General features: G+C 41.0%; 1 protein-coding gene across 1 annotated transcript; it reads left to right on the forward strand.

Annotated features, from left to right (window-relative positions):
- The first annotated feature begins 1,101 nt into the window (after window positions 1-1,101).
- smtla (somatolactin alpha) lies at window positions 1,102-5,903 on the forward strand. Its single transcript, XM_071471899.1, has 5 exons — window positions 1,102-1,205; window positions 1,441-1,628; window positions 3,055-3,168; window positions 4,444-4,623; window positions 4,796-5,903. Exons 1-5 carry the CDS (start codon window positions 1,190-1,192, stop codon window positions 4,988-4,990), a joined length of 693 nt encoding a protein of 230 aa, XP_071328000.1. The 5' UTR covers window positions 1,102-1,189; the 3' UTR covers window positions 4,991-5,903.
- Window positions 5,904-25,248: the final 19,345 nt, after the last annotated feature.

Consider the following 25,248-nt stretch of genomic DNA (forward strand, 5'->3'; position numbering starts at 1 on the left):
CTTTGGTAACACAACCCCTATCGGCCGCTGCTTTCGGATCCATTGTCGGTCTTCAGCTTATCCTTAAACATGCCTCACTGAAGAAACAGACATTTGAGCTCCTTGAATGTTGTCCTTCAATGTTCACTACGTTATAAAAAAACAACCCTTATTGGCTATATAATTGTGTCAATAACAATAACAACAATAACATATTACAGTACTTTATTCCTTCTGTCAATAAAACTGACATTTCCTTTAATATTTATCTAAAATACATGAATGAATGTATCACTGTAAACTGACAGACAACTGATTCCATCATTGGTAAACTTCCAACTGGATTACACTAATAATAGAAGTGATATAAGGGATAGATAAAATATGTAGTGCAACACAAAAAAAGAAAAAGAAAAAAGAAAGTGGTGTGTTTAATGGAGTCCTTTACGCCTACCTAGGTGCATTGTTTCATGCAGGCATGGATTACTACTAAATGCGTGCCACCTTCTATGACTGCTAAACACAGTCATTACAACTGGGACACCGTAGCTTCTGGGTAGAGCTACTCCAGCACACCCATGGTTTTCTAAGCTGAATAAAATATAAATGTCAAAATAAAAAAAAAAAAAAAAAGATTTGAAGGGTTTTGTTAGATGCCAGTGATTTCTGACTCTCATTCATTCTGCTCCTTTTTGTTGTGCCTGTTACAGTTCTATGCTGTCTTTTCCTCTGCCTTCTCTGTCATGCATGTTTAAATCTACATTACATACTTACCTCCGCTGAAAAGAAGGATTTTACAGCTCATCCCTTTTTTTAGCTTTTGTCTGATAAATCTTATCAGTCTCAATCTTCATTCTTGGATTATTGGCCAGTGGCATCAGGATTTTGGATAGAATGAATATGCACAAAACACTTACTACGATTTGTTTTTAAATTTAGGTCAATTAGGAGTTTTCAGATATATTTACAAAAATTCCCAGTTTGGCATTTTTAATTAGGAACAAATATATTCGGGCCTAGCATGCCTGGCTATAGTTACCACCTTGGTATGCATGACAAAAGAAACACCTTGGTATGGGAAGACTGGTCTCTTCTTTCCAGAGCTTACGCAAGACCAAAATGACATTTCCCTATTCATGGCCTGGTCAGGGTTTATAATAGAAGTCAGCATGGCAGAAAAAGCAAGAAGGGCTTGAAGAATACTGACAGAATGAACACGATGACAGGTAATGCATCACGCATCAAGACTGGGGTGACTGGGAAAGCTGTGATTGTGTAGTTAACAGGCAAAGATCACGGCCGTTTATTTTTGGTACAGTGATTTTCACTTATGTGATCTGAAGAAGGTAAATCAGGCAGCAATAAAGCAAATAAAAGAGATAAAGAGAAAACGGTTTTGTGTTATGTGCATGTTTGGGTGAGTATTTACTTACAAACGTGTGTGCATGCATTTGTCTTCAGTCAAGCAGCAGGTTGTATGGGCTGCCTTGCTCTGGCCCTATCTGCTTACTATGAGCGTCCCACTAGACTGTAGGGAAGAGCAGGGCAGCTCCAGCTGCATCTCCATCTCCCAAGAAAAACTTCTAGACCGAGTCATCCAGCACGCTGAGCTCATCTACCGCGTCTCTGAAGAATCGTGTTCTATGTTTGTGAGTAAATCTTTTACACTTGTGCTCTGTATGGAAAAAAAAAAAAATGTTCCAGCTGATCTGTTGCATCTGCAGGCTCCTACTCTTAAAGAATATAGCCTGGGAGAAACTGACTCACTCTTCACACTGAGCAACGCATGACAGCTGAGAATCATTTTAATTGTAACTAGACTGAGAGGAGTCAGCTGCAGTGCAATTAAGAGAAAACCCATTACATACATGGAGGAATTCTCATTTGATGCTCAGGGGCATGACTTTTTTTTTTTTCTTTTCTTTTCTGAAAGGTGAAATCAGCATTTTGAAAATCAGTGCTGCAGAAATGTAGCCTCAGGCAAAGGTTAGTGACAGCAATATGAGATTCTACATTTAAGAAGCTGTCTACATTACTTTTTCTGTGGAAGAAAAAAAACTTGATATGGAATAAAACTGAGGCCACCAGTGAGCAATGAAATTCTGTTGTTTTATAACATATTCATTCAAAAAATTAATTAAACTGACATTTTTCATTGGTTATAGTTTCAGTAGCTCGGCCTATATTTTCCAAACTCAATTATTTTTTATCGTGGAATCTAGCAACACTTGGAATGAGGGCTACAACGAGAGCAAAGGGACTTTTTGTTAGTCTTTTTTTCACGATATGCTGGAGCAAAAGCACTGACACTTTTCTGTTAGATACTCTGTGTTATTTGCTTTTGATTCTGACATGATCATCACCTCGCTTCCAGGCTTCAAAGTAATCTTCTATTTCTCTCCTGAGCCAAAGATGTTTTATTGAAGAAGGAGACCTACAGTGGAGTAATACCAATGTGATAATGATATACTGCAGCAGTGAGAGCACAGCTTTTGCAGCCTGTTGAATCCCCTTCACTCGGTGGCTCAAGATCCAAAATGGTCTTTGAAATGGGATGATGTAGAGCTTGTTACTGAGAATTCACCGCATGGGGTCTGCAGATGAGAACAAGTTGGAAAACAAAATCTGCCTCTACTGTGTCTCCAGTGGCCGACACTGGTGAAGCTTTTGTCACTGCTTCCCTGATGTATCTTTTTGTGTGATGTTTCTGTCATTGTGTGTTCTTCTAACTCTAAACCGAAGTGAACTGAAGGCGTTCAGATCAGATAGAGAAATCCACTACAATGTTGCGTTGCTCACCTGTTATATAACAGGGTCAGGACTAGAGTGTAACCATTTCAAACTAAAGCCCAAAACAAATAGAAGTCCAAAAGCAAAAACTTACTGGGTTGCTGCTGCTTATGAGCTTTAATTCTGAATATAGAGAGTAAACGTAACTACAAGCAAAACTGATAATTTTATCAAATCATAAATGGGTCAGTCAGTAACAAATACGAGCAGCATGCAGGCACATGCATATACTCCACTGGTGTATTTTCATGTGCTTTTTTAACCCCATGCTTGTATGGATCATAGGAGGAGATGTTTGTCCCCTTTCCACTGCGGCTCCAGAGGAACCAGGCTGGCTATGCATGCATCACCAAAGCCTTACCCATCCCCAGCTCCAAAAGTGAAATCCAACAGATATCTGTAAGTACATAGCCTCTGATCACCACAGATTTGTGTGCACCTCTGTCTGTGTGTGCGTGGACAAATACATTACAATTAAATATTCCTTTCTGAGAGTGATTGAATACAAGCAAAAAGAAACACAGGCATAGGTTGTTGCGTGGTTCATTTGTGTGAGTGTATGGATGTGTGTTTGCAGGTATAGCCTATTACTAACTGTCTGGTTGTGTGCCTGTTAATAATTACTATGTGTGTGTATTTGCATCTGTCCGTGAGTGTGTGTGTGTGTGTGTGTTCATGCTTTTGGGTAGTGTTGATGCGTGAACGTCAGCGTGCACATCTCTGCCCTCTTTGCAGTCACACTTGTGCTAATAGCCCAGGCTTTATTTTACAATAACAATGTCCAAGTGTGCAAGTGAACCCCCAGTCAGCCGCAGAGTGACTGAATGTTTGCAGTAATTGTGATAAAAAGGTCTTCAGATTTCATAAATATGCATGCCTGTGTAACATTTCAAAACACTCTTCTCTGTGCCTACTGAGGCTGTGGCTACTGTCCAGCAGGGTGCAGCCTCTTTGGCTAAAGGTCAACTTGATTGGTAGAGTGGAAGCTAAATTGAGCCAAAGGGCAGCGATGGGTGAACTGGCTGATGATAACTGTAATTTGGTTAATGTGAATTTCTACAGAAAAATGCCTCTTCAACTAACATAGGCCAAGTACAGTAAAATAGCAAAAGCAATTTCTTTAAGGGCTTATTTTGATAATATTGCAACTGCTGGTTGAAAGTTATGTCATCACTATTATATGAAGTGTGATCTTTGAAACTGCACATACTGCAAGGCTCCTCTTTATGTTTGGAATTTATCCTCTGCCTTTTGTGTTGAAATATTGCCTGCTCTGCGCTTTAATAGACATTTGTGTGGTGGTCATTTGCTCTTGCTTTACAGTCTGCTCTGCTTAGGGGATTTTAAGCAGACTCCACTGCTTCATCCACCACATTTCGACCTTCTTTTGTTGCTCAATGCTTTGTAGCTGAAAAGCCACTGATCCACAGCCATGCTGTTATTAAGTTCTTCAATCTTTTTTTGACCACGTTTGTTTGTGACTATCTTATAGAAACCCTAAAGGACAAATGGCTGCTATTCATTACAAATATAATTATAGCTGTATCATGTTCGGTCATGTTTTGCTGTGCATTTTTATGTTATCTTTATGTTTAAGGACAACCTTGCGATCAGTATATGTTTATAATGTATATTCATCCAGCTGTGTCAGCTCTTCATCTTTGTGCCCTGCAGGATAAATGGTTGCTCCACTCTGTGCTGATGCTGGTCCAGTCGTGGATCGAGCCTTTAGTCTACCTGCAGACCACGCTGGATCGCTACGATGATGCTCCAGACATGCTGCTCAACAAGACCAAGTGGGTGTATGAGAAACTGATCAGTCTGGAGCAAGGGGTGGTGGTCCTTATCAAGAAGGTGGGTCAAATTACAACAGATCATGAATCAGGTTTTAGTTCCAGTGTCAGTTATAGTCATTTATTGTTATACTACTGACGCATATTAGAACTTCTCTCTTCAAAACCCTCCATAGACATTTTTAAAAATTATTTTCTTAATATTTCCATTGTTACGAAATGTTGCTGCACAGATGCTGGATGAGGGAACGCTGACCGCACCCTACATGGAGCAGGGAATATTCCAGGAAGATGCGCAGCCTGAGATGCTGGAATCAGTTATGAGAGACTATACCCTACTCAGCTGCTTCAAGAAAGACGCCCATAAGATGGAGTCTTTCCTCAAGCTCCTCAAGTGTCGACAAACTGACAAATACAACTGTGCATAAAACATAAAGTGTGGCTGTTAAATAATACAATGTTTAGCTTTAAATGAATTCTTGCAGTTAGTAGCTGTGCACTTATAGATATGACCATGCCTTAGGCTGTTCAACCTTGCTTGCAATGCAGTGCATTCCATATTGATTATTTTGGAACACCTTCACACAACACTAAGTAGGTGTAATGCTGTGCCCTTACTTCATCATACTGCATTTTATATTTCCCAGCTCAGTTGTTATTTTAACCTGGCAAAGGCAACAGAGGGCAAACTCCCAAAAGATTATTTGCGTGTCGAGCTGTCAAAAAATCTGCATATCCTGCCATTGATTTCCATTTCCTTTGTTCTTAACTGGAGTTTGTATTCCTTGCTGGCTCTTGCAGTGTTTTGATTATTCTCACGGCCCCTTGAGTATTCAGTGAGACTCCCTTTTTAAATGGAGTTGGTTTCACTTCTGCATTAGTGAAATGAAACACTTTCACCGGAGATGGGAGTCAAACAGAGAGCAATCGCTACTTAGAAAAAGAGACACATTTTGATTGGCGAAGGAGAGTGCGAGAGAGACAGAGAGAGAGAAAAAAATAACAGCTAAAACGAGAGGAAAGAACTATCTGCAGTTTGTGGTTAGACTCAGGTTGGTATTTGTCGAGTGCTCATAATGTCTATATGTGCCTAATTTAACCAGAATGTAATAAACAAAGTTTATTAAGAATATACTTTATTCCCTTTGAATAAATAATTCAAATGAATAAATATAAAATTCAAATTTTGATTGTTAGATGTTATGAATATGTAATGGATAATGCAAACCAAACATTTTTGTACTAATGTGTAAAAAAGAAGAAGCCTGGTGTACTGTGAACAGCTTTCTTGTCAACTGCTGGTGATTTAAGATACTAATAAAGCAAGTTGTGGAAAGAAAAGAGAGGAAAAAATGGTTTTGATATTAAATATTCTGTGTGTGAGTGAGTGACTGAGTGAGTAAGTGATTGAATGAGTGAGTGAATGAGTGAGAGGGTCCATAACTGAGGTGAAGAATCTCTAGAGTCAAGATGAAACAGGACAGTTTCCGTGTTCTTGATTCCGCCCTTTCCACCCCCAAACACAAGAGGGTAGTAGTGCTCTGTCATGAAGGTTATCTTAATCACTAAATTGTTTACTTGAACTCATTATGTATTTTACCACATTGCATCTTGCACTGCTCATCAGGGGGCCAAAATAATGTATATTCCTCTTTTTTCTTCAGATAAATGAGGAAGCAAATGTAGGATAATGCAGTACACGAGACACATTAAACCCCCCCCCAAAAGAAAAAAAAAATTATATATATTATATATTGTTGCAGATCTCTTGATGCATGTGATCCCAGAATCCAAAATAAAGCACCTGCACTAGTTATATCACTTGCTGAGTTTAAATTGGCCACTATATTGCTTGTTCCTGTTTACATCTGCCACACCATGAGACAATAAAGCAAGCAGTTGCCACAAGCATTTTTCTTTCCCCTTTTTTTCCTCTGATCTCAGGTTCCTTCTTGGCTGTATTTCACTCTCTTGAGTGTCCTGCTACATCCTCTGCTCTCCCATCCTCTGTAACCATATCAGAAGAGGTAAATCAACCTTGTGGTTGCCACAGTGAGTCCAGTGTCAGCATAGAGAGGTGGTGTCATGTGGTGTGGGTGGATGTTGAGGCAGGATGTGGTAGGGGGGCCTAGTGTCAGCAATGTCAGGTTCAGCTTCCTGTGGCCTAATCACTTCAGTATGGGGGCTGTGAGGAGATTGGGCAGCCTCTGTACTGCTCTGCAAGGCTGCAGCTCCCCAGCCTCAACCTTTGTGGAGCAACCACCTTACTTTGTTTGGTTCCTAACAACACGTGAGTAATCACAAGCGAGCTAAACCCCTGTGCCCCCTCCCACTTCTCAAGCTTTGAGGCCATAAATATTAAAGATTGGCTATAAGTAGGTAGAGGAGGGAGGGGATCAGTGGAGGGAGATAAAGATGTTAGGGAGTTGAAGGGGAAAGAAGGGCAAAGAGATTGAGGGAGGGGTGGGGGGCCCGGGTGATTTCACAGTCTAACTATTATAACCTGAGGAAAGGAAATCTAGACTGCTGAGGTGCATAAGTGGAGCAGAGGAGGTGGACAGAGAGGGAGAGGAAAGGAGCAGGAAATGTAAAGAGAGTGGACTGAGAGAAGGAGGCAAAGAGAGGTAAAGTGGGCAGTTGTTTCTTTGTTTTTTTTTTCCTCAGTGTGTCATTGAAATAGAGAGGAAAAACAGCGGAGATGGAGAGGAAAAAACCTATAACCGAAAATGACTGGGAAAGGCTCTGAGCACAGCTCTGAGCAGTGTGACATGCAGAGAAGTAGGTTGGATCTAGAGAGGAAATGCATGGCTGGAAGGCAGGTACACAGCTCGAGAAGTTAGGCTTGAAAGCGGTGTTGGCCTGATATGAAACCAAGACTCAAAGCACGAAGTCCTTGAGCCTCCACTGGCTTGGTTGGCTCCCACATTGATGCTGTGCTTTCATTTATGGCTCAGAATGACAGCTTGGAAAGCCCTAAAACAGTCCCACAGCCCCTCCATGATCTCCCACGCTGAAAACTATGTAGCAACGGCTCGGTGCCTTTCCCTCCTCATTTCCTCTGCTTTAATGACATATTTAGGCTGTAGCAAGAACTTATCACTTAAAAGGTTTTTATGTTTGCTTATGTAGAAGTTGAAAATGGAGAATGAGCAGAGGTGAGAGCGGGAGGACGGTCATCCCTTTGCATCTCCACTTCTGACAGTTTGCACTGCTGCTTTTACAATACATATGATACATACTATCATACCACTGCCAAACACAGGGAATTTGTTTAGGGTCATCAAAGAATGGCATAAGGTCTTGAATAGAGCCAACCAACCAATCCTGAGCTTAGAAGGCCCGAGACTACATCACGCACCGCTGTCAGTGTGTAATCTTAGGCTATGTCCACTCATGTCCATACTACTCTGGAATTTTCAAGCCTTGAAAACTGAGCCTTTTGGAAACACTGCTGGCCCCCTTTTACTTTTAAAACACTAGGATCGCGTTGTAGTTTGGATGAGCGAAAATGGAGACCTTTGGAAAAGATGATGTAGACACACTCCCTGATTGGTTCTTATCAGCTTCGGCTACCATTAGTGTAAGCATAAATTACAGGTGTTACTGACCTTGTTGTCTTTGCTAGCAGCTGTTGTTCATTGAGATCCTGCATGTTTACACTTCAAATGTCTTTGCTTTCTTCATTTATAGTGTTTTCTACAAGTAATCAGCTGAGTACACCTGAGAGAAGACAATTGGCTTCCTCTTTTACACGCCCATGCCCCATGTCTGTGAATGGTCATACATGTATGCGTTTTCAGGTGTGTCAGTATGGACGCACATCGTTTCTGATGCAGAGCTAAAATGCTAGTCTGGATAGATGGAGATTGTTTTCATTTTAAAATGCCGTTTTAAAACAAAAACGTAGTAGTGTGAATGTAGCCTTAAAGTCAAGCATGTCTGTTGGATCAGTGACACATCTAAACCTCTGGATGTCCACCCTCACCTCACCCTCTGTCTCTCCTTTGGCTCCCCAGATGAGGCATCTCTTCGAGGCTCTGTGAAGACGTGAGTGAGGGTCAAGAGGTCGTGGGGATCAAGACCATCCTAACTGTTCCAATATGTTAAAAGATATCAGGTTGTAACAGCAGCAGGCTCATGTTTCACCCAGGACAGACAATGTTGGATGAAAGTCATGATGACAGCTGAATACAGCTGAAAACTATTCTCATATGGGAAAACATTCCCACAGAACGAGGATGAGCATATACCTGAATGTCAATGAATTCATTACTTTTTGTAGTTCATTAGTATTTCCCTTGTTAGACTCGCTGTCTCTTTTTTTGCCAAAATGTTAAATCAATGCACTGTTACGTGAAAGCTTCCCGTACATTCGTTTTTTCACGGTTGTTGCCATTACATAACCTGCACGTGGTGCAGACTCAAACAGAGGGGATGCCTCAACATGTGGCTATGATTAATAGGGGAATATTCCAGTTGTGGTGAAACAAGCCCTATGGGTTGTCTCTTGGTTTGTGGTGGTTGAACACCGTGAATGTCAGGATTTACACCACCAGGAAATCAGGAGACTACCTTGGAGAAGGGCGGGAAACCTGCTGACACAATGTGAACTCAGTGGGGGAGCAGCCATCAATTGTCCCAAACTGAAGGCAAGGAATCACGGATCTGTTGTCCTACATGACATTCCAAAGCCGTGAAGACATGGAGGGAAACAGGAGGAAAACATCAATGAGCTGTAAATAAACGCTCCAGACAAGGAGCTGAAAATATGCCCTTAAACGTAGCTTTGTCACAGTGTCCATCCCCTATATGACAGATTTTCCCTCATCATAACAACTACTGAAGAAAATGTCAAATGCCTTTAGTAATATGATTATTAGCAATCACATACATCCTTGTTGTTTTGTGTGTTTAATTGTGGTGAAATATATTCAACAGTGACCTTTTTTGTCATAACATTGACGAGAATTATGTTCCTGATAAATTTTGCACACCACATTATTGTTGCGACACATTAGATTAGTCAGGACCTGTCTGTTTTGAATGGCTGTATGCCCGCTAAATGTATTCCATTTGCAATATCTTCTGGTTAAGTGTAACGTGGATGATTCATTCAGAGCTTTGATGTTTCATATTAACTGCAGCTTGTGTAAATGATTTATTTCCAAAATTATATAAATGAAAGTGTGCAAACAATTATAAACACGTGTTCAACTCAACAATGACCTTTCAGTTTTCAGCACCAGGTCTTTTAGCCTAAAATCAACTAAGGGAACTCAACAGGGAAATACTCTGCTGAAGTTTGATTTAAAACTACATTCAAATGTTCATAAAAGTTTTTGTCAAGTCATCTAGTAATGACTAAAATGTCAGGTTTTCATTGATTGAAACTAGAGTTTCAGCAAACTAAAAATTTACCAGCAAGAGGACAGATGACGTTAGACTAAATATGACTCTATTTTAGACTAAGACTATTTTCAAAAATAGGTGACAAAATTAACACTATTAATCGTATTTGATTTGTATAAATTGACTCACAAAAAATATGATGTCCTTACTGGGGATGAAATGATGTAAAATGCTCCAAAGAGGCTGTCATCACATATTCCACTTATTAGACAGTGAGAAGAAATATCTGTAGTGAATATTGTGGATATTATAACAGCACACCTACTACATGACACAGCTCTTTCCTAATGTCCCTCTGAATGATTTTACACGCTTTTAGTGGTATTCAGCTGTAGACAGTTGAACAAAGCGCGTCACCCTCATTTTACGCATCCTTGTATGTTTCATTTGTGAATGAAAAGAGAAGTTTGTAAGTGTTTTCAAGCTCTTCCACACACACACACACACACACACACACACAAAAAAGCTGCAGTTTATAGTTTCTGTTGCAAAGCACTGAGATGCTGCCAGTCACTTCCACTCATCAGCTTACTGTGAATATGAGAGACAAAGAAAAACAACTTAGATGACTCTATCTAAACCAGCCTCTGCGGAACACACGCCCTCACTTTAGGAAAGAAAAATGAAGACGGCGGACAGACGCCAAAAGAAGCTGAGCTTAAATAAATGCAATTTCCTCCCTTTACGTCTCTGGCCAGGAGGACTTTTTGGAGTTTTCCGTCTCTTTCAGTTTTTTTGTAAAAAACTGTCTGCTTTGAGATATATTGTAACTCAACATGCACAAAGAGGGGCTGGGAGTAGGAGAAAGGGAGGGTTGTGGAAGGGCATATATTTGTCTTTCTGCCAGTGTGCGTCTGCTTATGTTTTTCTTAGATCAAGACACAGGCCCAAAAATCTAGTGCATTTCCTTCACTTCAGGAAGCACTTTCATAACTTCAAATATAATAATTTCCTTTTTGGAAAGACGCCGTGGATTATCCATGTGTATTTGGCTTTCATTTATCTGTTTTCTTCCCCTGAAAGAAAAGGATTGGAGAAAAAAGGGGGGAGCTCACAGACAGTAAATGGTTGGACCTCTGGCCTCTGATCCTAAATGGGTTTTGATAGGTGTGGTGAATTCAGTTTCGGCTCAGGGATTATGATTTACTGCATCTCTGGTTTGGCTCCAGGAAAGCAGCACTCACATCCTCTGCCTATTTTCCTGTTTGTTTTGCCTTCCCTTAATGGCAGCATTGCTGAATATAAAAGGTATGCAGGAAGAAGCCATTCCTCCTCTGACATATGGTTATTTAAAGAGGAAAGACTGAGGCTGGGCGAGGGTGATGCATTTCAAATTAATGGAAATGTACCGATGAGGATATGAGAGATTTATTTTAGTAGACAAGAACCAATTACTGAGACACGTGTGTGTCATGAACGCTCAGACAAACTAAAGGTTGAACCTTGTGTCCTTAGGACTCAGCCAGTCATTCATTTAGAAAATCTTTTACCAGTGTGTTGCTCCATTACGACTCTTAAACGTGTGAAAGTTGAACTTTAACCTGATGTGAAATTATGGTCTATTTTAAATGCTCAACGTGTCATTTTCTGTCATTTTCAAATCCCAAAAGACAGAGTTTGTTGATGTCATGAACTACCATGGGATTGTGAGAGTTGTTGTTACCGCCATTGCCGTCACTGCTCTCAGCTTGTTTTAGTTAGGATTCCTTCAGTGTCAGTTGCTCAGGAGGTTTTTAACCAAGAGATGAATTATCCACAGAGGTTGTCTCCTCCTCTCTGAAACAAACAGACCAGGTAAATAAATCCGGTGAAAACATTGAATAAAGGAGTCTATGTTTAAAGTCAGTGTTTCTCCGAAGCTGTTTGGTGGACACAAGATGGCTCTGAGGGATTGTGAGCGGAGCTGATCCAAACATCCAGTGACTAAAATCCTTCATCTGGTTAAAATACATAGTAAAGCCTAAGAAGTGTATCATAAAAATGTGGCTTAAAACCAGACAAAATTGATCAAAACAGTTGGGACAATGTAAGAACACAATTTAACTAAACATACATAGTTCTAGTTGTTTTTAGACAATTTAATGTGGATAAGTTGCATATTATACCCTGTAGTATGGGACACACTGCCACTGTTGCATGTTTGAGGCAGCTGCATCTGTAAACTGCTGCCGCTTACATGGCTTCATATCTGCTGCATCACTGCTGCAACCACTGTCTTTCTACATTGAGTTTGCCTTGGATATGACCATCAATACTTGAGTATTGAATTTATTTTCATTATAAAGAGAGAGAGAGGGAGAGAGAGAATTACCGCCCTTCACCTGTTAAATTGTTCACAATATCATTTCTGCAGTGACTATATACTAGGCCTATAGGTTGCTCAAATGTCATGTTCTGAGACAGCCTAGACAATGAAACTAGTGAGTGAAAGGTGTCAGTTTTATGTAATGTTGCTGGTATGATGTCAACATCATGATCAACAGATCTTTTTCCTGACTATTTTTACAGGGAACTATGTGCATCAAGTATGTAAAACAGGTGAGATGCCGAATCAATAGATGATGTGATGCAGGTACGAGGGGTGAGACATGCATGAGATGGGCGCCAAAATGAAAACCAAGTCATTCCGCACGTACCACGCAGGCAGCGTGTGCCGGGCCTTAACGTTTGAGAGTTGGTGTGGTCGGAGGACTTCACACTGTAGCTTTTACAATTTAGTTGAGTCACCTTTGCGCCTTCTTTGAGATGTTTTCTGCTCGCACTACACCTGACATCAGGCCTCACCAGAAGACTGAGCCACCAGTGCGTTATATTATTGATGTAAGTTCCTAGTAAAGTTTATGCAGCTGTTAATGAAATTGCCCCAAACCATGAAACTGACTGTAGGCTATTGCTCGAAAACAGTACTAATATTGAAGCTTATGACTGATTCAATTCTACTTGAGTGAATTGTTGATGAAAAGACACTGTATATATAAGGATGAATATATATATAAGGATGAATAATATGCATTTTGAGGACATTTAAGTTATTGTAACCATCCTTTCAGCATTATTTTGCCAGTGATTTGATTTCCCTTGTTTAATGGAAATCAGTTATAGTTTGGCAGCAAGTCAAACATTAATGCGCTCTAAATGCAACACGCAGCATGCGTAACTGTGACCCATCCATTCTTCATCCAGCCATCGTGGATGATGCTTGAAATTACAATGTTTACTTGCTGTGGTCCCCCATACTCTACCCCCAAATTTGCGGCTTCCTCTCATGCCCTCGAGAGCTGACCAACTGTTTATGTAGCTCCAAACCACTTAAAACGGGCTGTGAGGGTGGTTCGATTTTTATGTGGGATCTGGTGAAAGCTGAGGTCAGATACTATTTGACAATGACAGAAGAAGAGTAATATATTCGTTCCTAAGCAAGCAGCTTTAAGAACAGAGATGGTGTGCCAAGTTATGTCATGGAAAAGAGTCATTAGAGTCTACCATCGCACAACGTTGTAAGCTGTGTGAGTAATTTAGCAGCTAGAGAAAACAGCAGTAAATGGACTTTGAAAGGCTATCCTACACGAGACCACAAGTCTGCTGGAAAAAGAGACTGGATATGAAATGAGTTGTGTAGCTCCTGGAGATGTACTGTGAGTGAGATGTGATAGAGACACAAAGACAGCAGGCTGTTGCAGTTTAAAGGGTCTAATTCAACATTCTATTTACTCCTATGTGCTTGCTGTGAGGCAAGGAAAACACTGTGACTAGGGGGGAGGATTAAGAGAGAGGAAGTCCACATGTCTGGCAGGTGAGCATCTGCCATGCCAATCCATGCTTAGTTTTCAAAAAGTAGCCAGATTTTTGTGGTTGCTGTAGAGCAACACCATCTGCTGGCATATGTTACATGCATTACATGTTGGATCCTTAAGACAAACCCTATTAGTGCCTTGATGGTATTCAAACCAACCTTGGCAACATCGTCCATCTGACTGTACTGGAAACGTATCTGGTTGAAAAGAGAGGCAGAGAGGACAGGGTGACACTGCAGCAAGGTGGAGTGTCACAATTGTGAAAGTGATTGTGTGCACTTGGGGACAGGTTGTGAAAGAGGTACACCACAGGATTTTGTTTTGTACATGTCCCTGACTAAGGTCTGACTGTAAATCAGACAGGGAGCAGAACTGTTGCTGGCAGTTTGTGTAGCCACACCACACTTCTAAGCTCAGCAGCTGCTTGTAACTGGCACCTTTTTCAGAATGGTTTCAGTTTTTATTGACTTTATTGCATTTCAGGATTTCTGTATGTGCTTCTTTCTGTTATATCAGTCACTCAGAATCAGTTAGCAGGGGTATCTTTGGAAATATGACCTTTTATACCAACATTAAACAATCTCAAAACCACCTAATCCACCAGAATGCAGTGCAGCCATGTTACATGTTGGCTTCAGTGACCTTAAATGTGGAAAATTCATCACTCTTTTGTTTTTACTTTCCTTCTTACTATTGTTTTTGCTCCCCAAATGCTAACAGATCAAACTGTAGCCATTTATAGTTCAAATGTATTTTGAGAGAAGTGGAAAATGATTAAAGTAGAACAGGATGGTCGGGGAAGCGCCTGAAGTCGATTTTCCTCAGAAACTAGTAACTACCAACAACACAGGAAACATGTTCACTGAAGGGGTCAAGTAAAATTCTCATCATTATACAGGACAGGGCTCACTAGCCAATCACGATATGTGTGTACTGAATATGTGTAACTGTGGGTAATCCACCTTACCGCTATCAGCCTGGCCAAAGCGAGAAAGAATTGCAAAGTGAAAATGACGCTTATGGGGAAAGGGTAAATGGTAAATAGATTGTACTTACATAGCAATTTTCTAATCTTATCAACCGATCAGAGCTCTTTATACTACAAGCCACATTCACACACTGCTTTTTTCAAAATGTGCTTTTTCTATTAGTCACACCATTGACACATCTTGGGCACTTTGGGGTTCAGTATTATGTCCAGACATACTTTAACAAAGGGCCTGGGAATCAAACCACTGCTCCTCTGAATGCTGGACATGCCACTCAATCTCCTGAGCCACATCCGCTAAGTATAGGGAATTAATGTAAATGGAGTCATTATTTTACAGCCATTACATTGTGCAACCAAGATTTCCCTTATGAAAATAAGTTATGGCAAAAGCCTTATCTATTGTCACTTTAAATACACTGAGGAAAGAAAGTCAGAGCTGTATCTACCTATTGTGGAGCAAAGGTTGAGGATTTTCATTTATGACAATGGGGCTTTTAAGAATAGACATCATGAAATACAATGAAATCAGAGAAAAATAACTGTTGCTTTGTGTCTTAAACCATGCTAGCTTGATATCTACGTCTAGCAGGACAAGGCTTTGATAGCCCCATACTCATTTTTCTTCTAGCTTTTTTTTTTTTCATTTTCATACCAATTGCTTATCCTCCCTGCCCTATTGTTCCAGCGATGTGGCGTGAACACAGCTTCCTGGATTCCCACTCAGCGAGGCGAAGGACAGCACTCCAACTCCCTGCCAAGACACCTTATCTGTGCCTGGCAGCCTGCAGACAGGATGGAGGGGTGAGGGTGAGGTGGGAGGGCTGGAGAGGGTAAAGCCCACAGGATGGGCTGGGAAAAGTACAAGAAAGGGGCTTGGTGGAAGATGGGGAGGTGAAAGAAATCTTAAAGTACTCTACTTAGAAGTTTTGAATTGAATGAATATGAGAATTGTTGTTGCCACTAGTATGCAATACAACAAATTTTAAAAGAAAAGACTTGACAACTAATTTTATGGTCATCTAGCACAATCCTAAAACGAATAGAAGCTTAGTGCTGTTGAGCAACATGTGTTGACAAAACAGTATGGACTCAGAGCGGACAGGACGGGGGGGTACATGGGTGATGAGCAGCAGTCTCTTTGACACATACAGTACTGTAGGTAGTTGGCTGTCCAGACGTCCTCAGGGTTCGTCATTGTTTCAAGTTTTTCTGACACGACGAATGAGCATAAATCTCACATATCTTCTGTCAGCAGTGGTGGACAGATCTGAGGGCAGCGTTCTGTTTTGTTTTCGTTTTGGCCCTTTCAAGGCCTCATGGCTGCCAACTGGTGACTTTTAAAAGGCGAATGTCTAATTAAAGGTACAAAAACAGGGTCTTGTTTGGCAGTAGGATGATTCACTGGTTCCCTCTGTTTGAAACTGATAAGGGTGATTTATTTGACTTTCCAATTCTCAGCTGATGTCTTTCTGTTGTTTGTTTCGGTTTGCTTTGGCATTGAAGCATAACTGGACATTAAATTGATTTTTAGGTGTGAACAAGATTGAAAGTTCACCATTTTGCTCAAGCTCAAACTTTGCATTGATTAGTTGTGTTTGTGTGTGTGTGTGTGTGTGTGTGTGTGTGTGTGTGTGTGTGTTTGTGTTTGTGTGCATCTGTGTGTTTGTGCTTGTGAGATCGGTCAGGGCTAGCCTGCAGCTTGCTGTGCCCATGGGTTTAGGCTTAAGGATGAAATATGGCAGCTGTCTATTGGTTGTACCATGTGTTTGTGAATTTTTCAAAATTTTCAGTGCAATAAAAACAAGGAGCCAGTGTCCTGCTTCAGATGAAATCATTCATATTCAATTCCCATGCGTACTTCATAATTTGTCTTGGTTCAAATAGTCTAAACTATGTGAAATTACCTGCTTTGCCTGAAATGACCAGTTTGGGTTTGCTTTATTCTGTGGTGCAGAGTGATTAATGGAGCGCTCTCACCTGACAAGAGAACAAATTGTTTCCAGCAAAGCACTTTCATGACTATTCCTCAATATTGGAAAATATAAACCTAATAAAACAACATTGTTTGGGGACACAAGGTCCTCTTTTAGCAGACAGCATGGACAAGACACATTTTAATAATCACTTTCTACCAGTCCATGCCAACTCTGTAAATTTGAAAATATTTGAAACTCAATATGTGGGTGAAAATTGAAGAAAATTCCAAATGTCTCACTTAGAGCAAAACTTCTCATTTCAGCAAATCAAAACAGAAGTCATGACACATGATTACTTTTACTAACTCGGCTGCTTATTATATTTGCAACATTTTAGGAACGATAATGGACGTTGGCTTCAGTTATGACTGCTGATATGATTTATGTGTCGTATTTCCTTTTGGATGTTATACAGCATATGGCACAGTATAGTAGTATATAGTATATAGTATATAGTAAACTGGTATTCCATCTAGCTATCTATCTATCTATCTGGGGAAAAAAAAAATATTCCTAATTATATATGTGACCACAGTTCAGGCAAAGTGAAGGAACAGATCTCTGTGTGTGCATGTGTGTGTGAGTGTGTTTTTACAGAGGCAGAGAGAACAACAGATAGTGTGAAAGGAGAGAAATAAAACAGGTTCAGGATCATTAAACAGCATCATATTGTCCCGGTGAGCTCTTAGCCCTCAAATCCAGCAGGTTTCACACCATCTGGTGTACTAATGCACTGCAACATCTCTCAACACACAGTGTGAATCCCGGGAAATGACAGCCACCAACCACAACTATGAGCTGCATTTGAAACAACGTGCAGCTACTACATGTATCCACTAGATGGCAGTCATGTCCCTTAAATGTTCTGTGTTGGGCAGGGAAATGGATTCGAAAGATGAGTAGAAAAATGAAATGAATGCATATCATTGTGGCATTTGGGTAACACTACACCTTATTTCACTTTGGCTGTCTTTGATGTGATATGCAGATGGAGCGACGCATAGAGAGGGATGTTGCCTGCACATGGCTGTTCAAGCACTTCAGCAGATGCTACTTTCATTCCATCCCGCTCACGCTTTCTCTGCCGTTTTCTCTTTCTTTCTCTGTCTCTGCCAAATCAGAGTATTTGTGTTATGTCTCACTGAACTACATCAAAGACCGACCGCAGTGATGTTCAAATGTGAAACAGAGCTGTGATGGGACGAGATATGAACAACATTTTTCAAATTTAAAAAAAAAAGGAGAGGAAAGGATAAATTGTGATAGGAGAACTGCAACAAACGCTTTACATATGATACTGCCGGTCTGTGGTTTGTTTGTGTCTGCCGTTCAGGAGCGTATGATACAGTGTGTGAAGGCAGAAGGGAATGACATAACCAAGAGAGGCTGCTTGCTGAAGCTTCTGGGGCCCTAAGAGCAGCTACCTGCAAATTAAAACCTACTGATGAATTCCAAGCTAAAAATATGATTAGATTATGGGCCCTGCTGTTAAAATGTGGTTGAACATTGGCCTTTTTTTCAGGATTAATCAAAACCTTCAATAATGTCTCACATTACTCAAGCTATTACTGTGCAGACAAATGAATCATATTGCTTGAAAATGACCATCTGTAATCTCGGGAAAATGTATCATGGAAATTATTCTCTTATTGGCCACCATGGTTTAGCAGTGGTTTTCATAAATTCTGCTCTCGAATTTAAAAAAAGAAAAAAAAAAATTAAATGTGACAAAATAAAGCTTCCTTATCAGACAGGATGGGTTAAAGATCTGATAGTATTTGATTTAGTAGATGGGGTCACTGTTGCATATTTGTCTTTCCCTTTGCTTCTCTCCTAATATTTCCTTCCGTCCTTCCTTCCTTCCTTCTTTCCTTCCTTCCTTCCTGCCTTTCACACTTTCTCTTACCCCTCTGCTCTCTCTCTCAGTGGGACCTCGTGCAGACTCTACCCAAACACTGCTCTCTTGTTTAGGGCTGGGCATGCTCTATGTCTGACCACTCCCTGGGCCTAATCGCCACAGAGTTCTTTCCAAATTGCAATTACTGATAAACAGAAGTTGGCTGATGGGGACAAGTGATTGCAGAGGCCATAGAGGGCAGTATCTGGCATCAGCCTAATTGTCACAAACAATCTGCCTCATTTCTTTACCCTTGCTACTAGAGAGTGATTGCACCAAGCACACTTGAGGGGCAAACCATTTATGAGTCCGCTCATTTGGGACCACTTTGAAGTGTTCTCCAGTGTTTCTCGAGAAAAATTTTCCTCTCCTCAACAGTCTGCGTTTTGGGATTGTCTCTAAACAGTTGTTTTAGTCTCTGGCGATAAACAGCCTCCATTTAGAGTTGTTTTGATTTGTCATCAGAGATGGAGGGGAAAATATTCAGCGAGTATGACACACAAATGTTTTGCGTTTGATGTTGTTTTCCCAGGATGGTGTGAGCAAATTCTTTCTTTTTCATCATTTACTACATATTATGCTTTTTTAAACAGTAAGTCATTTGTAGATTCTCTATATGGAGAAAGAACTTGAGCAACACATTGCCTCACATTCCTACCGTTAATGAGAGATTGCACATCTGTGCGCTGAACAGCGAAACCACAGCCTAACATGCACTTCTTACCCTCTTGGATCAGGTAGGTCCCTTGCTCAAGGGTACATTGCCATTACTCAAGAATTTTTCCTACTCCCAGGCTAAACCAGCAACCTTCCTGTCACAAGCCTGTTTTTCAGCCCTTTACACCACCATGATCCCCCATTTAGAATTATATGAGTCCCACAGTTTCACAAGGCCTCGTTCCGCCCAGATGTGAACTGAAGCAAATGTGCTACACGGAGCTTTCATTCAGTTTTCACATTCACTACTGGTGCACAGATTCTTGAGCTGGGTGTAATAAAAAAGCAGCTTTTGACATGTCTGTCTACAGGTATTGTGTGTGTGAGTGAGAGACAGGTTGAAGGTGAAGGCGAAGGGAGGAAGCTGTAACCTCTCTTCATCCCTCCTGTGATTCAACCTCGGCGAAGCCTGAATCCTCCCTCAAAACAGAGAAAGAGGAAATGACCCAATTCGAACAGGAAGTGCTGCAAGGTGACCAGTAGCAGTCTACAGGGAGGTGGGGATGGTATGCTCGTTTTGATATATGTGTGCGCACACGTGTGTGGCAGACGGAGAGGCTTTGGTTTGTGTTGGCCTACCTCTGGTCCCGCTACACCACTGTTTCAGCAGTTTGGGGCAGGAAACAGCTGTGGAGAGCGAGGCAGAGGTAAAAGTCTGCACACAGCCGTTTGAGGGTTACAGTGCGCTGGTAGCCAATATCAATCAAATTGCATGAAGCTGGGCTTTTACTGAGCTAGAAAACCACATCATGTTAGCACATTCACACAGACACAGGCTCCCGCTCACTGTCAGTCATGCTGGGAGATACGTGGCCACCCTGATGTAGGTGGATCATGATTATAGATTCAGCCATCGGTTCTGGAGACATTTTTATCTGAGTGAATAACAATCTGGCAAGTTTTCCAAGTTTTTATGAATTGATTTATGTGCATTTTCTAGATGAAAGTGGCCTGAACGAGCAACCAAAATATCAAGCAGATGAGGAGCGAAAGTGAAATAAAGATGAATGAAGAGTTGAGGGAAACGAGGACAGAGTCATTGGAATATTTTGAGCTTCACAGCTTGCAGTGACGACGTGTCACTTTCTGGGTAAATTAGTCACACCCCTCGCCCAGCCGGCCACATCACCAAAATCGACTTGGTGCCTTCTCTGTTGCTCTTTGCTCTTGACAGTTAACATGTTTTATACTAATTAAAACCATAATACAGCAAGCTGATGGACTGCAGCGTGTGTGCATGTGAGCATATACCAGTGCAGGTTTTTGGCAGGACTGTTTGCATGGACTCAGATGTTCGCCATTCGCTCCAGAAGCACAGCCTGATGCAAATGTCATTTGTATCCTCATATTTTCCTGGTACCATTCTACCTGTTAGTCCCTGTCAAAGCAGTGGCATTTTGGGGTATGTAAGTCCCAAGAGCTTGTTGTCAGCTCTGTCTGGGTAAAGGCAAGCTGTACCATATATATCAGGCCTGTAGGTAACTCCAGCATTCACAGAGGATGCAGAAACAGAATAATCTGGCTCAGATGGCTCAATCCAGTATGGATTTTAAATGATTAGATGATTTGCAAGGAATGCTAAAGTTCAAGGGCGTGGTTCTGTAGCACATCTTCCTTTTTATGCTGTTCAAATTCTTTAACATTTTATGAAGAAAAGTTAGACAGAATAAGAGAAACATTTTAAAGGTCCCATATTGTCCCAAATTGCTATATTATATACCGTGAAAGTATCAAAGTGCTCAGTCCACAGAGAAATGCACACAGCCTGTATTCAGAAACTGAACCTTAAAAAGAGTGGTCAAGGTGTCTGTAACTTTGTGATGTCACAACAAAGCAGTCACCGCTGTCACCACGTCCCAAGCAAAGCCCACCCAGACCAACCATCCAGCCTTTCAAGATTTTGTTTTTCAGAGTGTTGAAATCTGAAATCTTCTATATTTATTTTTATTTGATCACTCAGAGAACAGTCTGAGCCTCTCCTCTGATTGGCTCACCGATCTGCTTTTGCAACACCTCCAGAGAGAAGCCTGAGAGAGGAGATGTAAAACTACATCGAGATGGTATTTGGTACTTTAAACCACAAATATGTCTTCTTATGGACATCAGAACTTATAATAAAAAATAAAACACTATAAAGTGTAAAACATGGGACCTTTAAATGTAATGCAGTCATTCAGAAGACCCCAAACTAAGCCCTCAAAAACACCTCTCTGACAGTCTGTGATCTGAGGTTTAGAAAGGAAAATATTTACTGCAGTCTTATTATACTGAGTTGTGTTATATTATTTAGATATTGCTGTTACTTTGTCTGTCAGCTGTGCTCTACACAGGCTTGTGTGCCCCCCCCCCCCCCCCCCCGATTGAGGGAGAATTGTTTGTGTTTGAATGTTCAACATCTTTGGACAAGTGTCAAGCTCAGAAAGCAGTGTGAGTCAAATAGCAGAAAAGGTGAAACTCCAAACTTCTCCTAGTTATGTTCAACCCAAAAGGCTGGGAGACTTGGAGGCATTAGCAGGTAACAGGAGAAGCTCCCCAGGGACGAACAGAGGGAGCCAGTGGGGAGACCACTGAAAGATGCTGTCAGTCCCCGCATCCATGACCTCCACATATTATTCCTTGTAAAACTCCACATTAACTAATGCAACGAGAAGGACGGCACAAAAACAAAAGCTCAGGTCCCAGGGGAGCCCCTACATGAGCCAGCCATGCAAAAATACCTTACAGCCTAATCCATTTCTTGTCAGACCAGCTTAAGACACTCATATATTTCTGTCACCCTGCGTACCCCCTGGCTCTTGTTTGGAAACCACTGGTTTGTCCAGAGAAAAATGACATTATAGCTGATAACAAATGGTTAATCTGTAGCGCTTTTTAATACTCATCTGACATTAACTTGAAGCAGCTGGTAGTGGTATTTATAGAATGATCTAAAATTTCATTGTATCTGTTATCCAGCTGCCAGGACTGCATCTGGCATGCAGCCTGCTATAGCCTACCTTGGAAGCCCATTTTTCTCCCTCTCTCTCTCTCTCTTTTTCCCAGCTCTGGCTCTCTTCATCTCTCTCACATCTCTTTTGTTGTCTCACAAAAGTGATTTCATTGAATATAAAATGGAAACAAGGTCAACTTTGGCACTGATTATGCCAGAACATGTAAGCTCAGACGGGCTAAAGAGCGTACAGTTTTACGAAGGAAAGAAACGGCTGCACCACAGTCCGTCTAGAAATGACACGTAACTACTGTTAATGCTGCAGTCCCACGTCGTGTACCGCAATAGAAGCTTCATTAGACTGATGCATCTTTAAAAGTGTGATCATACTGTGTAGCCTTTGCAATTAAATGAGCTTTGATTCATTTTCACTGTAAATCTTTGCAAGGCGAATGTTTACTGTAAACATACATGAATGTGGTCTGTTATTCAGTTCACAGATCAGTACTCCCTTCAGTAAGAACATGCTAAGTATATTTAGATCCTTGTATATGTCCTGTCATAAGAGCAGACACTCTAAAGAGCTATTTACAGTGCTCTGTGTCCAGGTTGTAAATTATACGGCCAGTGTGAGGGTTGGTTTGGAAACTCTCTTATGGCGCTCTATCGCATTTTTTATAGAATTCACTCCGTTAAAGCGAAATTCCATGCAAAAGCAGAATTCCCACATGCTTTTGCAACGGTAGACAGTTCAACCTGGATCGGTAGATATAAAAAAAGGGGGTCTCTCAGACAAAGACACAGAGGAGTTGTAACTCTGATCTGAGATACTCATCAAGTCATCCCCTAAATCCTTTAGGCAGACATTGAATCGAGACATTATTTGATCACATGTATTTATTTATTTATTAGTTATTAGTTTGGTTATTTCTTAAAACTATTTTAGTGAGCCTGACGTTTTGCTTGCTTCATCCAAAACAAAGTCTGAGGTCAACCACAGCACGGCGCCGTGATCTGGTCTGTTCCCAGTGTCTTGTTCAAAGACCTTTCTGCAGGGTGTATGTTTGCTGTCATGGTTGCTTAAATCCCACGCTGTGTTTGTGGATTCAGCCTCTCACTGTCGATTGCATAGTTTACTGAAGACGTCACAGATCTTTCTCGAGCCTCTTTGCCTTCTCTTACCTTCGAGAGAAAGTTGTTCATAATGGAAATCTATGTTTGTGTGGAGTTTTCATTGAACATGATTTTCCAGTCGCAGCAGCTATAAACAAGGTTAAGACAAACATAAATGCTTTCCAGGGGGTTGTATACTATAAACACACACACACACACACACACACACACACACACACTTAGAAAATTTAGTTTAGATAGGTAGAACCTCCACTTTTGCATATCACTTGCACTATACACCTGTGCTATTTTCTCCAGCAGCCAAATCTGCATCTGCAACAACAACAACACACACACGCACACACACTCACGGATACAAACACACCATACTAAATGTGTCTAATATTTACAGACTGTCTGTCTGGTGAATCTGGCCAAGCAGATTTGTCTGGATCCTCCCAAAGTCACGCTACACCCAGATCTGTGGAATGCCACTCCCTCTGTTATGTCTCCCTGTGGATGAAACCATTACAGATGACCCCGAGCATGCCTCTCACAGCAAACACATAAAAGAGCAACCATCTCTTTACACAGTAGATATGAAAATGTAGATATAAACGCTGTTCATTCAACTCAGTTCATTGCACATTACCTGATGATGATACATGTGCAATAATGGTAATGAGTGTTAAAGTGCACAAGAGGAAAATGTTACTATAAAGTATCCTTTTCTTTCATACATAATTATCTTACTTATTTTATAAGTAACCAGGAAAACACAATATGTGATTAGTATTTAACCAAATATTTCTTACAGTAACAGTCACCATATTCTCCAGATGTTGAGTGCATCATCTTCAGCGTTCTTATATATGCGTCTTTAAGTGTGGCATGTTGTGGGATTTGGGTGTGTGTTATGTATCCAGTAGTGTGAGTTTTGTGGTTGACTTTCAGTTATTGGTTCTTTGATTCAGTGTGCTTTCGCACCACATGTTATAAAGTTGGATTAAAAGCGTTTTCAGTAATCTTGAGCTGTCATCGTTTCCTTTTGTGTTAATTAGGCTGTTGTTTTTTCGTGTCTGACACCTCTGATTCATTGTGGACTCAGTGTGGAGAGCCGTGACACAGCTTCTGAAGAATGTGTGTTAAATTTTCGAACACGTGGCCCTGTCTGACTTAGTTTGGTGTCAGTGTGGCACGTTCCAGCGAGGTGCACATTAGGACCCTGCTGGATCGTGAGCTGTTTCTGTTGGAGCGCTGCGCCACATATTTGAGCCACATGTGTGTTTGAGACAGAGAGCCCAGATGAAACACACACTGGGACGCAGAAGTGCTGCGTCTGCAGTTGCATTCCTGGAAGCAGACTCACAGGCTGACAAAGAGAGAATGACTGTCACGGCTAAAATGGTATTCCGAGAATTATTTGATGGACATCTCATTGTTATAGCTTTATGTCTTTTTGAATAGTTTTGCTACTGTGTCTGTTTTTCATGACTTGCTGCAGTGACTGCCATTTTTTGACAGAGGGCAGCAGTAAGCCATTAAAAAAAAACAAACATGCCCCGATTTTGGTCTCATACCAGAGCTACATGCCAAATACAAGCCATGAACTTAAGTTGATCACACTTCGCCTAATTTGTCCAATTTAAGCTTGTTTGATTCACTGGTTGAAAATTGTCTGTCTGAGCGGAGCCAAACCACCATTTGCTCCATCTCCAAAGCATATTTGAAAGTCTGCCAGCCATATTTGGGGTTGCGCGCACATTACTGCAGTGAAACAATATGTCAGTTTGGAGCATGACTTAATTTGAGCAACAAGCAAATATGTTCATTGAGCCATCTTGATGTTGTGCAACAAAG

The sequence above is a fragment of the Trachinotus anak genome, unplaced genomic scaffold (assembly GCF_046630095.1).
Source record: "Trachinotus anak isolate AG129_WGS33_773 ecotype Australia unplaced genomic scaffold, CSIRO_AGI_Tana_v1 ptg000034l, whole genome shotgun sequence".
NCBI classification, from domain to species: domain Eukaryota; kingdom Metazoa; phylum Chordata; class Actinopteri; order Carangiformes; family Carangidae; genus Trachinotus; species Trachinotus anak.

Bases quoted from the DNA above. Each gene is read 5' to 3' on its own strand.
- smtla (XM_071471899.1), top strand. The intron at 1,629-3,054 runs GTGAGTAAATCT...TATGGATCATAG, and splicing joins AAGAATCGTGTTCTATGTTT to GAGGAGATGTTTGTCCCCTT. The intron at 3,169-4,443 runs GTAAGTACATAG...TGTGCCCTGCAG, and splicing joins GTGAAATCCAACAGATATCT to GATAAATGGTTGCTCCACTC.